Below are 12,761 nucleotides of genomic sequence, written 5' to 3'. Positions count from 1 at the left end.
TAGGATAAGTTTGCTTTAGGTTTGTTTGGAATTGGTGTCAGCATGGCTGTATTATATTTATTAATGGAGTAAAAGAATATAACAAATTATGTGGATGATGATTGTATAAGCAATGGATCAAGTTTCTAGATAGATCTTATCGAAAATAATCTCTCAAATTTTGATGTGCTTGATCAAAGGCAAACTGTCATATCTAGTGTAACATGGCATAAGGAGGTTAAGAAAATTGCAGTTAATTCGTATGTTTAAATCACTTGCCTTGAACAGTTTAAACCACCAAACACTATATAATCAAAAGGCATGTCATCCCGTTTTAGAAACCAGTATATATATACACAAGAACATAAATTAACTATAAATGTAAATTGTTAGAAACGGATAATTTTTTATAATCAATGGAGAATTTTTTTGCTGGTAAACAGGAATTTTTTATATATGAGTACAAGATGGGTTTAGTATGCTTACACTAGATCTAACAAGAAAAATTACTGCATCTCGACATTATGACATAATCCATATATCAGTCAATAAAATATCTTATGGCCAGGATTGAAAAAACCCCTTCCTAAATTTACCAATAAACTCAAAGTTGGCAAAAGTTAATTGAATATTGAATCCATTTATCAATCGAACAGTAATCTAATCAGGCTAAAATTTATCCTTATAATTCAGATTCAAATCCAATATTCCAAAATCCTTCAGGAGTCATTGGAGGAACATACCTATACCGATGCCTAGAAACACCATCATGATGCTCACAACGAATATTTTGCTTATTGCTATTAGGGTCCTTACCATCAGCATTAGGAAGAACAGCTTCATAGAACTTCCTGCATTGTTTGCAGTCAACTCCTTTTAAATTTTCGCGCTCAGCCTTCTTTCTCACTGGCTCAATGTACTTGAAACTCTTTTTAATGGCCACTGTAATCGAAGACTGCTTCTTCTGGGGACTGCTTTTGGCATTCAAATCCTGTGTTTCGTCATCTGAGCTGTTCAAGCCAATGTCGTTCTGAATTGGGTTCGCGAGGTCTTCCTTATTCAAATCCTTATTTATTAAATTCTCTCTAATATTTTCAAGAGGAGTATCAAGAAAGTCGTCATGAAGGTCATGGCCTGCTCGACTTTGATGAGACCGGGTTTGTCTCCACAAAGGTGCAGGCCGCTTTGTACCAGACACAGATTTTGGGACACCACGGAAACCTGAAGAAGGAGGACGACACGAACTGGCTCCTTTGTCATCCTCCAATGCCTTCTCCTTCACATCATTTGTATCACATGCAGCAACGAAAACTTCAGGACTTCTCTTCTCAAGGCCTGAAAAATTAGTAAATAGATGATGGGTAAGTAATTAACCTAAGCCGTAAACTTCACTATTTCAGTATAGCATTTGGCCAACAAAATCTATGCATCTTACGTAACTTGATACCGATGGATCAAAATGAAATTCAATTCAAAATCTATCTTTGAAGTATCAATTGAGGTAAAATAACACGTATGGAATAACAATAATAATAGGTTTTAATGTTTCCACAATTTAAATTAGAGAAGAGTGTTATCGATGGCGGATGGCATTTTACGGCACCAAGCCAAAAATCCACCATCTAAACATGGTGTTGCAGCCTACGACTGTTGCCACAGAATCTGCCACGGCATGTCATCATAGCACCACCATGGCGACATTTTGACAACACCGGAGAAGAATGAAGTAAATCTACGGAATGCAATGCATTCTGATCAATTCTCTTTTTTCTTCCCCTCTAATTTGGAAACGATGGAACCAAATTTTTTCCGAGTATTGTTACACATCCAAACATGATTTAAAACCAGTAGCATAACGTAGCAATATGTACAGTGAAAAGTCAATCCAATTTACCTCCAAAATCTTCCTCTGGGATTTCAATATTTACTTTAGCATTAATACAAGCATCCATAGCAATATTACGGTCTTCAAATGCAACACCTGCAATAAGAACAGTTTCATAAGACACAATTAACCCAAAACACATGACAAACTCTCTCTAATCTACATCCACAACAGAAATTCATGTTATACCAGGTTCTATAATTGGACTCTGATCCTTAGCCAAATCACTCTCACTCACAAATTTGCTTTCACGAATCATATTTTCCTCATTGAGACCAACCTTTTGACGAAGGTAAATATGTTGAGATTTAAGTCTCTTATACGCTTCATTCAAACGATTCCTCTTCAATTTCTCATCCCGAACCTCACAAGTCAACAATTCCACTTGTTCAACAAGCTTCTTACACAAACCCTCATTTTCAACACTCTTCAATTTCGATTCCATTTCCTCAACATCTTTCGTTTTCATCCCTAATCTCTCCTCCAAATCAACGATTTTCCCTAACAACTTCATGTTTTCACTCTCACAGCTCTCCAATTTCGCGATCGCTGTTTTTCGCTTCTCTTCGCACGATTTTAGTAACGATTCTTTCGAACGAATTAGGTCTACGAGGTTTTTCTGCAGGACCATGCCTTCGTCGACTTCGCGCTCGAGTTCCACTATACGGCGTCGTTTTGCGTCGGAGTTTTTTGAAATTGATTGGAAATTAGGGTAGAGTTGAGTACAGAAAACGTATTCAATTTGAGAGATTTTATCTTTGGCTTCTTGAATTGAAGCGACGAGGATTGTGCTGATACCGGAGACGAGTTTTTCGTCGTCGGTGACGGAGGAACGAGGTGATGATGATTTCGGAGAGCGCGTGTGTTGCACTCTCTCTACTATTGCGTCATTTTCATCCATTCGTGTTGATAGTTTTATGAATAGCAAGAAACAGGTGAAGGAAGGTTATGGAATGAGGGTGTAATGATGATAATGTAATGGTTTGTGTTGGATTCGATTGATGAAACTCTTCGCGCGGGGTTCTCAATATCTTTTGATCCTGTTTTAAAAAACGTGGGAGATGAAAATTTGTGCATCAAAAAAATTTAATTTAAATAGTAAAGAAAAATTAAATTAATTGTTATTTATTTAGTTTTTGTTACAAAATAAATTTTAGTTTTTCTTATCGAAAATCAAAATTTTGTTTTTATTTCTAAGAAAAATGTGCTTTAGATCTTTGGTGAGACACCGCTTCTGATATGTAAAAAAGGAATTATTTCGCAAGAAATAAATATTAGTATAAAATTGAATTTGTAATTTTTATAGGGATAAAAAAATAGTTGAAATTATAAACTATTATAATTAAAAAAGTTGATAGTACTATTAAATTTTTTAATAATTAATATTGTTTTTAAAATTCAAGAGAGAAAATGAGTCGATGTTTTTAATCTTAAATGTATTTTTTATTTTTTTATTTTGTTTCAATTTAAATTTTAGTCTTTTTTTAAATACTAGTTTTTTAATCTTCTATTTCGATTTTGTCCTAGAAAAAAGTATCATATTTAGAATTTTTTTTATCTCCTCCATTTGTGATGATGTGTGTGCCTTAATAATGACATGGCTCTTAGGTGGTTTTAGTGAGTTGGACATTTTATATATTAAATAATAATAATAATAATAATAATAATAATTTATAATTTAAAAATACAACTTAACTTAATTAAATTAGTGGTCTAGATGATTTATTTGGAATAGAAACCTAATACGAGCTTCGACCCCAAATTTATAATGGAAACCTTATAATGTAATCTTCATCTTCACCGTGTCCATTCTTGTTTGTGTATGTTTGCTTCTAACTCATCATCGTTGTTAGTGTTTCACTTCTACTCAGAATCACCACCATTGCATTCATGTTTGTTCACTTCACCCCCTCATAACTTATATTCTTCCTCACATTCATGGAGAATCACACAAAGGTTTTTGGATCTTCTAAAATGGTAGAACAAACGAATTATTGTGAGAGGTATGTAGCCTTCAATTTTTATCTTGATGTTGTTGTTTAAGTTTGTGGTTGTGCTTATGTTTATATGCTAGTGGCATTCTCTCATGTTTTCCTATTTGTTGTTACTTCAATAAACATGTGGTCCACATATATCATTGTTGTCTTTTAGTGTTTGATTAGTATATTTCAATATTGTTTCATATAAGTTATCACAAACTCAAATACCGGTTACGAATTTACCATAGGGATGAACTAGTAATTGTTGAGATAAAATCTCTTTCAAATGATTTTAATGATAACAAAATTACTTAAGAGATTATGATTGTAGTTAATGACTAATTTGTACTTTTTAGTGAATTCTTATAAGAAAACTTGTTAATCATCAATAAGATCATAAGGAGAAAAATCTGACTCAATACATCAAGTTTTCAACATTGGAGGACAGGATGAACCCTTGAGAGGATGACCTTCAAAGATGCATAATATTCATCCTCACTGTAACCATAATTTTTAGTCACGATGAGAAATTAAAACAGTATCCAAGAATGAACAAATAAAGCATTTTAATCAAAGAGGTCATAGGCCAGATTTAAATGGTACAAGGATGGGATGTACGAGGTACGAGGATGGCCAGTACGATGTAAGAGGATGGTGTTGAGACAAACTCTATATTTAAAGTTTTGATGAAAATAAGCAAATGTTAATTAAGAATGTTACTTATGATTCTAAAATGTTATGTTAATTTAACCTGTGTTTTTGAGTGAATTTAATTATATAACAGAATCAAGCAAAGCAAAGAAAACAGTTCAAAACTGAAACAAGAACATTCTAGACAAAAACAGAGAATGATCTCCAGTTTCAAGACTGATCGTCACAACATCTTGACCAATCAATCTCCATTATTTTAACAAAGCTTTTACCTCTGAATTTTATATCAATATCATCAATACATGGCAGTGAACAAATAGCTCGTATCCCAGTACAAGAAGGTTCTCGAAACATTAAAATAAAAGGACTTGAAACATGCCAGTTAAAAACAGTTTGGAACCTCTACAGCCAAACTGTCAAGAAAGTTCGATCAACCTTGATATATACAAAGATATTACAAAAATATCCAGAAAGATCAAAACAAGAACTCCAGATTGATCATCAATCTCCAGAAAGATCAAATTGACAGATCCAGATTGATAATCAATCTCCGTTTTTCTGCATAATTCCAGCAGTATTCTGTTTACTTCTGCAAAGGTGTATAATCTTTCTCCAAACTATTTTAGCTAGATTCAAGGCTCCAGATCGAAGCTGTAACATCAATGATTAAGTGATAAGCTTCGAAGATCCTTAAAAGTAGAACAATCACGAACTAAGCAAGGCTGTAACAAACACAGTCAAACATATTCAAAATCATTCAAAGGCTGGATTATTTTTATTCTCAAATATTGGTTTTGGTCAAAACTGACAGAGCACTACCAACATCTCTTTTTGACCTTTATTAAATGCTTCTAAACGCCTATAAAAGGGAGGTCAATATCTAGGATTCAATAAGAAATTCAAGTGTTGTTAATTCCCATAAATCATTCACGTTCACATACTTTAAGTTCTCAATTTCCACAAAGAAGAAGCAGCTCTAAATCCTTACATCATACTGTGTTATTACTACTGATTTCTTTGTAAAGAATCAAATCTCAAACAAGAGTTGAGACATCTTAGATTCTATCAAAAAACAATCTTATTGTAAAAACTCAAACTATAAGAGTTTCATTATAGTTTGTTTAGATTGTTATAAATCCTATCAAGTTAGATAAGTGTTGTATTTACTTTCTTGGTGGAAAGTAATAGAGATTCAAACAGATCAAGGTTGATCTGAACTAGGTGATGTAAAACAAGAAAGTTCTGTGTTTTTTTAACACTTAGTGAAAAATCTCACGGTGTGAGGACTGGACGTAGCTCGAGTTGGGTGAACCAGGATATATCTTTGTGTGGTATTCTCTATCTTATCTATTTATTTATTAAGCTTGATTGATTAACTAAGATAAAGCACAAACTGAATTTCTGTTTTTAAGCTAACCAAGAACGTTCTTTATTTTCTAATAAAAACCAAGAACGTTCTCCGTTTTTTGTTCCATTAACCAAGATCATTCTTGAGTTACAACTTGAGTTTATTTCAAGAATTTTGAAATAGATATATTTACAATTCAAACCCTTCTTCCTTGTAAATCGACATTGCTACTTCAGATGGATCTATAGTCAACATCATTCTCAAAAGTTGAAAATGACCTAGCACTTCAACTTATAGAAAGGTTGTAGCCCACAAAGTCAAAGATATAGCCTTACATGTCTTGAAGAATGAAAAGAGAAAAGGACAGCTCATGACCAAGTACCTAGGAGGTTTGAACCTCCTGCACGAGGATGAACTGCATTAGTCCAAGGACAGCTAGATGGAAATTTCGTAAATATGAGGAAAGACCTTGGACTTTTTTTATTGAAGTCCCCAACGGTCATAAAGCATTTGCCACTTGGAAATGTCATCTCAAAGTCTCTATAAAAGGCAGTGAGCTCTCCATTATCAAATACACAACTACATTGAGAAAAAGATCAAGAATCTTAAAGCTATCAAGAGAAATTTTCATCTCTCTTTATACTTTCTAATAATCATTCACTAGATCTTTGAAATATCCTCTTTAGAAAGTGTTTAAGAAAAGAGAAAGAATCAAACTCATATCACTTTGTAATTTCCACGTGAGATTCACATGGAATTAGTTGGAACTAGTTAGAAACTAAATTCTAAGCTTGGTGATGCTATATAATACACAAAGTGTAATCAACCTCTGTGAGAGGTTAATCAGTTGATCTTTAGTAAAATCTCACAAGAGTGTGAGGACTGAACGTAGCCTTCATTGGGTGAACCAATATAAAAGTTGTGTGTGTCATTCTCTATATTTTCTATCTCTTTTAAGCAGCTCAAGTTCAAAGGTTAAATTACCATCATCGAGTTTGCATCCTCTCATAGAGGATAGCTTTTCAAAACACGTAAAATACCTTTTTAAACAGCAAAATCCCTATTCAACCCCCTTTCTAGTGATATTTTAGCTACAACAGTAATTTCCCATATCAAGTGGTATGTGGGTGAAGTATTTGATGAGATGAATTAAATGTGGGATATTGATCTCATGACATATATGCAACTAGAGAAAATGATTAAAAAGGTGGGCTACTCAAATTTTAAATGCATATGGTATTGGAACTAATGTATTCATTTTATCGTGAACTTAGATCGTTGAATAGTGATAGTGACAATCTAAAATTTGTTGAACACATAAAAGGATTTAAAGTAATTGATGTTTATGTGGAGCACATAGTTGACAACACAATAATGGATAAAGAGGATGACCATGTAGTAGAAAAAGTGAATGTAATATGTGAGAATGAAGAACAAGGTGGTCAATATGAAGTTGTCAAAAAGAACTTTATATCAAGAAGAAATTTCTCGAGATGATTTTGCTAAAGTTTATGTTGGTCAAGATGATGTTGCACAGGAAAAAGTTGCTCAAAAAGGTATGTCCAGAGATGAAAATGTAGATAATGTTGATTATGTTGTTATTGATGGTGAGGAATCTGAAAGTTTCATTCATGACAGTGACGTGAAGATGGGGAAGAATCTACTGACTCGGATTGGACAAATGTATTATCACTTGGAACATTAGGTGAAGTTAATTGAGAAGTTTAAGGTCATAAAATTAGGTAACACAACAGGTTGCTCCCACAACTACAATAAATTTGGTATTGCTGAAAATAATGATTTTAATTATTTACACACTCCAGTTGGGAGTGATGATGAAGATATTGAAAAATTTCCAAACTTTAAGATGGATGAAGGGATGCAAGGTATTAAGTTTGATTAAATAATGAAGTTAAACAATAAGGATTAGTTAGAGATGCAATTAAGGAGTATGCAATGGAGAAGAAGAATAACATTTACATAAAGAAGAATAATGTCAAGAGGATAGTTGCGAGATGCATGAATGTTTGTCCCTAATATATGAGGATTAGTAAGAGAAGTGTCAGTTATTGTTGGCAACTTGTCAATTTCAAGGATGACCATACATGCCACATAACAATAAAAAATTGACAAGTAAAAAATGAATGGCTTGCTAAAAAGTTTGTGCATACATCGAGGAATACTCTTGAAATAAAACTTAAAGGACTGGTTGTTGAAACTAGTGAAAAGTAGGGTGTAAAATTGTCACAAGATCAAGCTTTCAAAAGCAAATGAGTTAGGGGTTGGTCTTGAGCAATTGTCACATTTAAGAAGTTATGATGAGGAGTTGATTAAGTCAAATCATTATTAAGTGTGTTGAGTCCAATATAGGTCCTATGTTTGTTTAGAGACGTGCAAAACATCAATTTCATACACATGTAGGTCTTTAAATGGGTTAGATGTTTGTTTCTTGGAAGGAGGTTATGGCAGCCGGTTAATTTCAATAGTTGATAAAGATGAAAATAATCAAATGACTCTAATTGTTTATGCTATTGTAGAGTCTGAAAAAAGAACATGTGACAATGGTTTCTAAATTTATTATTTTAAGACTTTTATAATATAAAACAAAGAAAATATGTTTTTATTTCAAATCAAACCAAAATGTATTTTCAATTGCATTTATGTTATTAAAAAAATCACTAATTAGTTGTAACGTCATATAATAATTGCATGTCTTATTTGTTATTTTAAATAGTGGGTTGTTGCTTGCAATTTGTGAAATCAGTGAAATCGTGGTGTGTGAAGCATCTTTATGACAACTAAAAAAAGAAATATTCTAGAATGGAACTTAAAGAGGTGTTTTGGATAGTTGTTAGGTCTACAACACTACCAGCTTGGGAGAGAGCAACGGAAATGATAAATTTATTGAATGAGAAAAGTTTGGAAATACATGATGGAAGTTTTAGCTTCATATTAGATTAGGTCACATTTAATGATAGATGCACAATGTGACTTATTAACACGTGTGAAGCCTTCAACATGGCAATATTAAAATACAGAGACAAACTTGTCATTACATTGTTATAAGAAACTAAGCATCATCTCGCAAAAGCGAATTGAAAAGCCGAAAGAACTAGTGATGAGATATAGAGCTAAGATACACCCCTTGCAATCTAACAAGTGTTAGAAAGGACAAAGAGGGAAGTTGAACGATAAACTCCTACGTTGCATGTTGATGATTATTTTGTGATATTTGGTGTCAACCTTCTACAAAAACTTGTGCATGTAGGAACCAAGATTTGACTCGCATCCCTTGTTGCCATGCTATTACATGCATCCGACATAACCAAAAAGATCATGAGGAATATGTATTGTCACACTATGTTTGTTACATTAATTATTCCTATTACTTACTTGTAGTTTTCGTTAATGGTGATTATTCCTATTACTTACTTGTAGTTTTCGTTAATGGTGATTGTTTACTGCTTATATCTAAATGTTACTAATTAATATCTATATGTAATTAATAAATTGTAACTTTATAAAATAATTTTAGGAAGACTACATTTTTTGTCACTTATTATAATATCATTGTACCGAAAATGGTCCCCAATTGTGGCAATTGTATGCAAATTTCCCAATAAATCCACCTATCAAGATAAGAGAAATTGGTAAACGTGAGAAGAATATAAACTAGAGTAATGATGAGTCAAGAAACCCCCACTTATTACGGAGGAGGCTGACAATTAGGAGTGTTCAAAAAAACTAAAAATCGGACCCAAACTGCATAACTGAACTGATTTTCAATTAGAAAAAACTGAATCGAACCGATTTTTAGTTCGTAAAAACTAGAATCGAATTTATTTTTTTGGAAGTAATTAGGAGTAATTATGTAAATTTTGGCTTAAAGAAACATAAAAAAAAATTAAAAAAAAAAACTAAATTAAAACCATTTTGGTTCTATTCAAATTATTAAATCGGTACATCGATTTATAAAATAGTTCGGTTCGATTTTTTGAACTGAAAACCAGTTCGATTCAGTTTTTCAAACTAAAAATCAGTTTGGTTTAATTTTCAAACAGTTTTAATTCAGAAGTGAACTTTGTCCACTTCTAATAATAGAAAAATGTCATAAATATGAAGCCATGGGACATAATAAGAGAACTTGCAAGGAAATAAGAACGGCGAAGAGGGTGATTCATAAGGGGTGAAACAAAGTAAAAAGAATTAGGATTCTATTGTTAATTGATTATGTGCATTTCTACAATTCTACATTAATTTGTGTACTTTAGTAACGAGACATATTATTTTGTAATGATAATGGTTTTTTTTTTTGTGATATTGTGCAATTTTTATCAAATGTACATGTGCAGTTTAGCACCTTAAATATATATATAGTGCAGTTTGTGCATATTTAATTAGTGTATTTAGCAGCTTATATAGTGTAGTTTGTGCACCTTATATACAATGCAGTTTTTTTCTCCATTATAATTATGGGTGGAAATAGGACAGACAGTCTGACGAATGTCATGATTCAGTCTGATTCGATCTAATTCGTTTAATAATTTTAGATTTTAAAAAAAGACTATTTATATAAATAGGTCAAATTTAGACTCTTTGAAAAACTTATTAGACATAACATGTCAATTTATATACGTAATTAAAATATAATATTTTTATTATATATAATGTATAATATATAATAATAAAATATAAAAAAACTCATCTTTATTTTAATAATAAAGACTTTTTTTTGTAATAAAAACTGCTTTATGTCTTCACTTGAGAAAAAAGACTCTTCATGTTATGTAATAAATGACTAGAAATTTCAACCCTATTATGCACTATATATATTTAAGGTGCTAAACTGCACACAATAAACGAATGCCTACATATGGCGACTAAACTGCACACAATAAAGACAGGTCTTACTACGAGTTGGTTTTACCAAAGGGTTAAACACCGTAAGTTCAAACAATAAACGAATGGCAAAGACAGTTCTTCTTGTCTACTTCACACAATAAATGAATGCCTACATATGGCGACTAAAAATCTATACAATCAAATTTTTTTTATTTACAAAAATCTATACTATCAATTTGTTGGCAACATATGTTGACAAATCATCTTATTCGGTTTCTGTAGCTTCCCTGTAACATGCTAGTTCTCACCCCCCTTAAACATGTAATGATTTTAATCTATTACAATTAAAAAGTATTATTTTTATTTCTTGTAGAGTTGAAGTTTCCTTTACTAAATCACTATTTTTATGGACACATACGGGAAATACTCTGGTGACAAACTTTTTGACAAGTCCAAATTTTCAAACTCCAATTTAATGCATTTTTTTTTTTGAGGTTACTATTAATTATTTCTAGAACAATTACATAATATATATAAATTTTTAAATTAATTTGTTTTTTATTATGAAGAAAGGATAAAAAAAAATACTATAATTAATATATATATATATATAATATTATATTTATTATATAATATTATATTTATTATATAATATAATATATGAGACTAAAATATAGAAGATTTGAAAGAAACAAATGATTGACCAATAAAAAAAGAAACAAATATTTGTATTTGTTACAAAAATATCATCCTCAAAGAATAGGAGGAATAGAAAATAAATGGAAAGATTGAAAAAATCATTAAGTGGGGTTTGTTATTGGTTGCGTAAGATTAAAAACTCCTTTATTGTATAAAAGCTAATAAGGTTGCCATAGACCGGGAGGAACCGCCATAAAGGTCAAAAGGACACCAAAATAATTGGGAGATTTTAAGAATGTTTGTGGTGAAGCAAAGTATCTTAAAGTAAATTTTCATTTTTTATATATAGTTTTTATTTTTTTTTTCCTTTAATTTGATAAACACTATTATTTTAGATTTAATTTTGTTTATAATGATGAGCAATTTAGTTTTATTTTAATTACTTTTTATTAATTAATTAAATTTTTTTATTACTATAATCACATGTTAGGATTGATCGTCATTTTCATATTCTTAATGAATTTGTTGTTAGTCATTGTACTAGTCTTTGTACTCCAATTAATTGGTGAATCTAAAGGATAATTGAAACTATAAATTATTGCATAACCATATTGGAACCAAGTCAGTCCTTGAACATTTCCACTTTGTAGCTTTGATGTTAACAAAGGTACTATGTGAGAAAATTTTATTGCATTAATAACTTCATTAAGTGTGCATAAATTAGAGTAGGAAAATTGGAGGAAACCACCAGACGATATAACTAGAGGAAACCACCAAAGGATTCGACCAAAGGAAACCACTAGAGGATGTGATTCATAATTCACAAAGGACTTAACTGAAACCCTAATTTCATCTATAAATAGTGGATCAAGGCTGAAGAAGAAAAAGTCAAACAAAAAATACATAAATCTTAAAAGCCAAAGTTATTCAGAAAAATCTCAAGAGCTCAATTTTCTCTAAGTATTTAGAGTTTAAGATTTTAAGTTCTAACAAAATACCCATTCAACTTTATATTATTTAGTGTTTTGTGCTTCATTGTAAGCGGGTAATCATCATAACAAATCTACTTAGAATAAGCAAAACAGAAAGTGTTACCCATCTGTAACCCAGTCTAGTAGTGTCATTAGTTTCCCTATAACAATTCGTAGGTTTCAGGTCAAAGTGTAGTTTGCCTCAAAAGGTATGTGGGTACATATTGTTTTGATAAGACTGATTTGTAGGATCAGGTGTTGTTGTAATTCATGTTTTGAATTAGTGGAGAAATCATTATGTGTGAATGGATTGCATGTAGCTACCAAGTTAGTGGTGAACCAAAATAAAATCTGGTATGTTATTTTTACTATCAGTTTGTCCCTTTGGTTAGTTCAAAACATTTAAGTCACCAAACCAAAGTCATAATTAGAATTAAAAAATAGTTTCAAAATTAGACAAACATAAT

The 12,761-nt window shown here is 31.3% G+C and overlaps 1 protein-coding gene across 1 annotated transcript; it reads right to left on the bottom strand.

The window, feature by feature from the left end:
• Nucleotides 1-348: 348 nt before the first annotated feature.
• On the bottom strand, nucleotides 349-2,919 carry LOC101495286 (protein gamma response 1). Its single transcript, XM_004510921.4, has 3 exons — nucleotides 2,054-2,919; nucleotides 1,874-1,960; nucleotides 349-1,314 (listed from the first exon to the last, which is right to left on the bottom strand). The coding sequence occupies exons 1-3, from the start codon at nucleotides 2,763-2,765 to the stop codon at nucleotides 662-664; spliced, it is 1,452 nt and encodes a 483-aa protein (XP_004510978.1). The 5' UTR covers nucleotides 2,766-2,919; the 3' UTR covers nucleotides 349-661.
• Nucleotides 2,920-12,761: the final 9,842 nt, after the last annotated feature.

Source organism: Cicer arietinum, chromosome 7 (genome assembly GCF_000331145.2).
Source record: "Cicer arietinum cultivar CDC Frontier isolate Library 1 chromosome 7, Cicar.CDCFrontier_v2.0, whole genome shotgun sequence".
NCBI classification, from domain to species: Eukaryota; Viridiplantae; Streptophyta; class Magnoliopsida; order Fabales; family Fabaceae; genus Cicer; species Cicer arietinum.
This window is presented reverse-complemented; position numbering and strand designations above follow the sequence as displayed.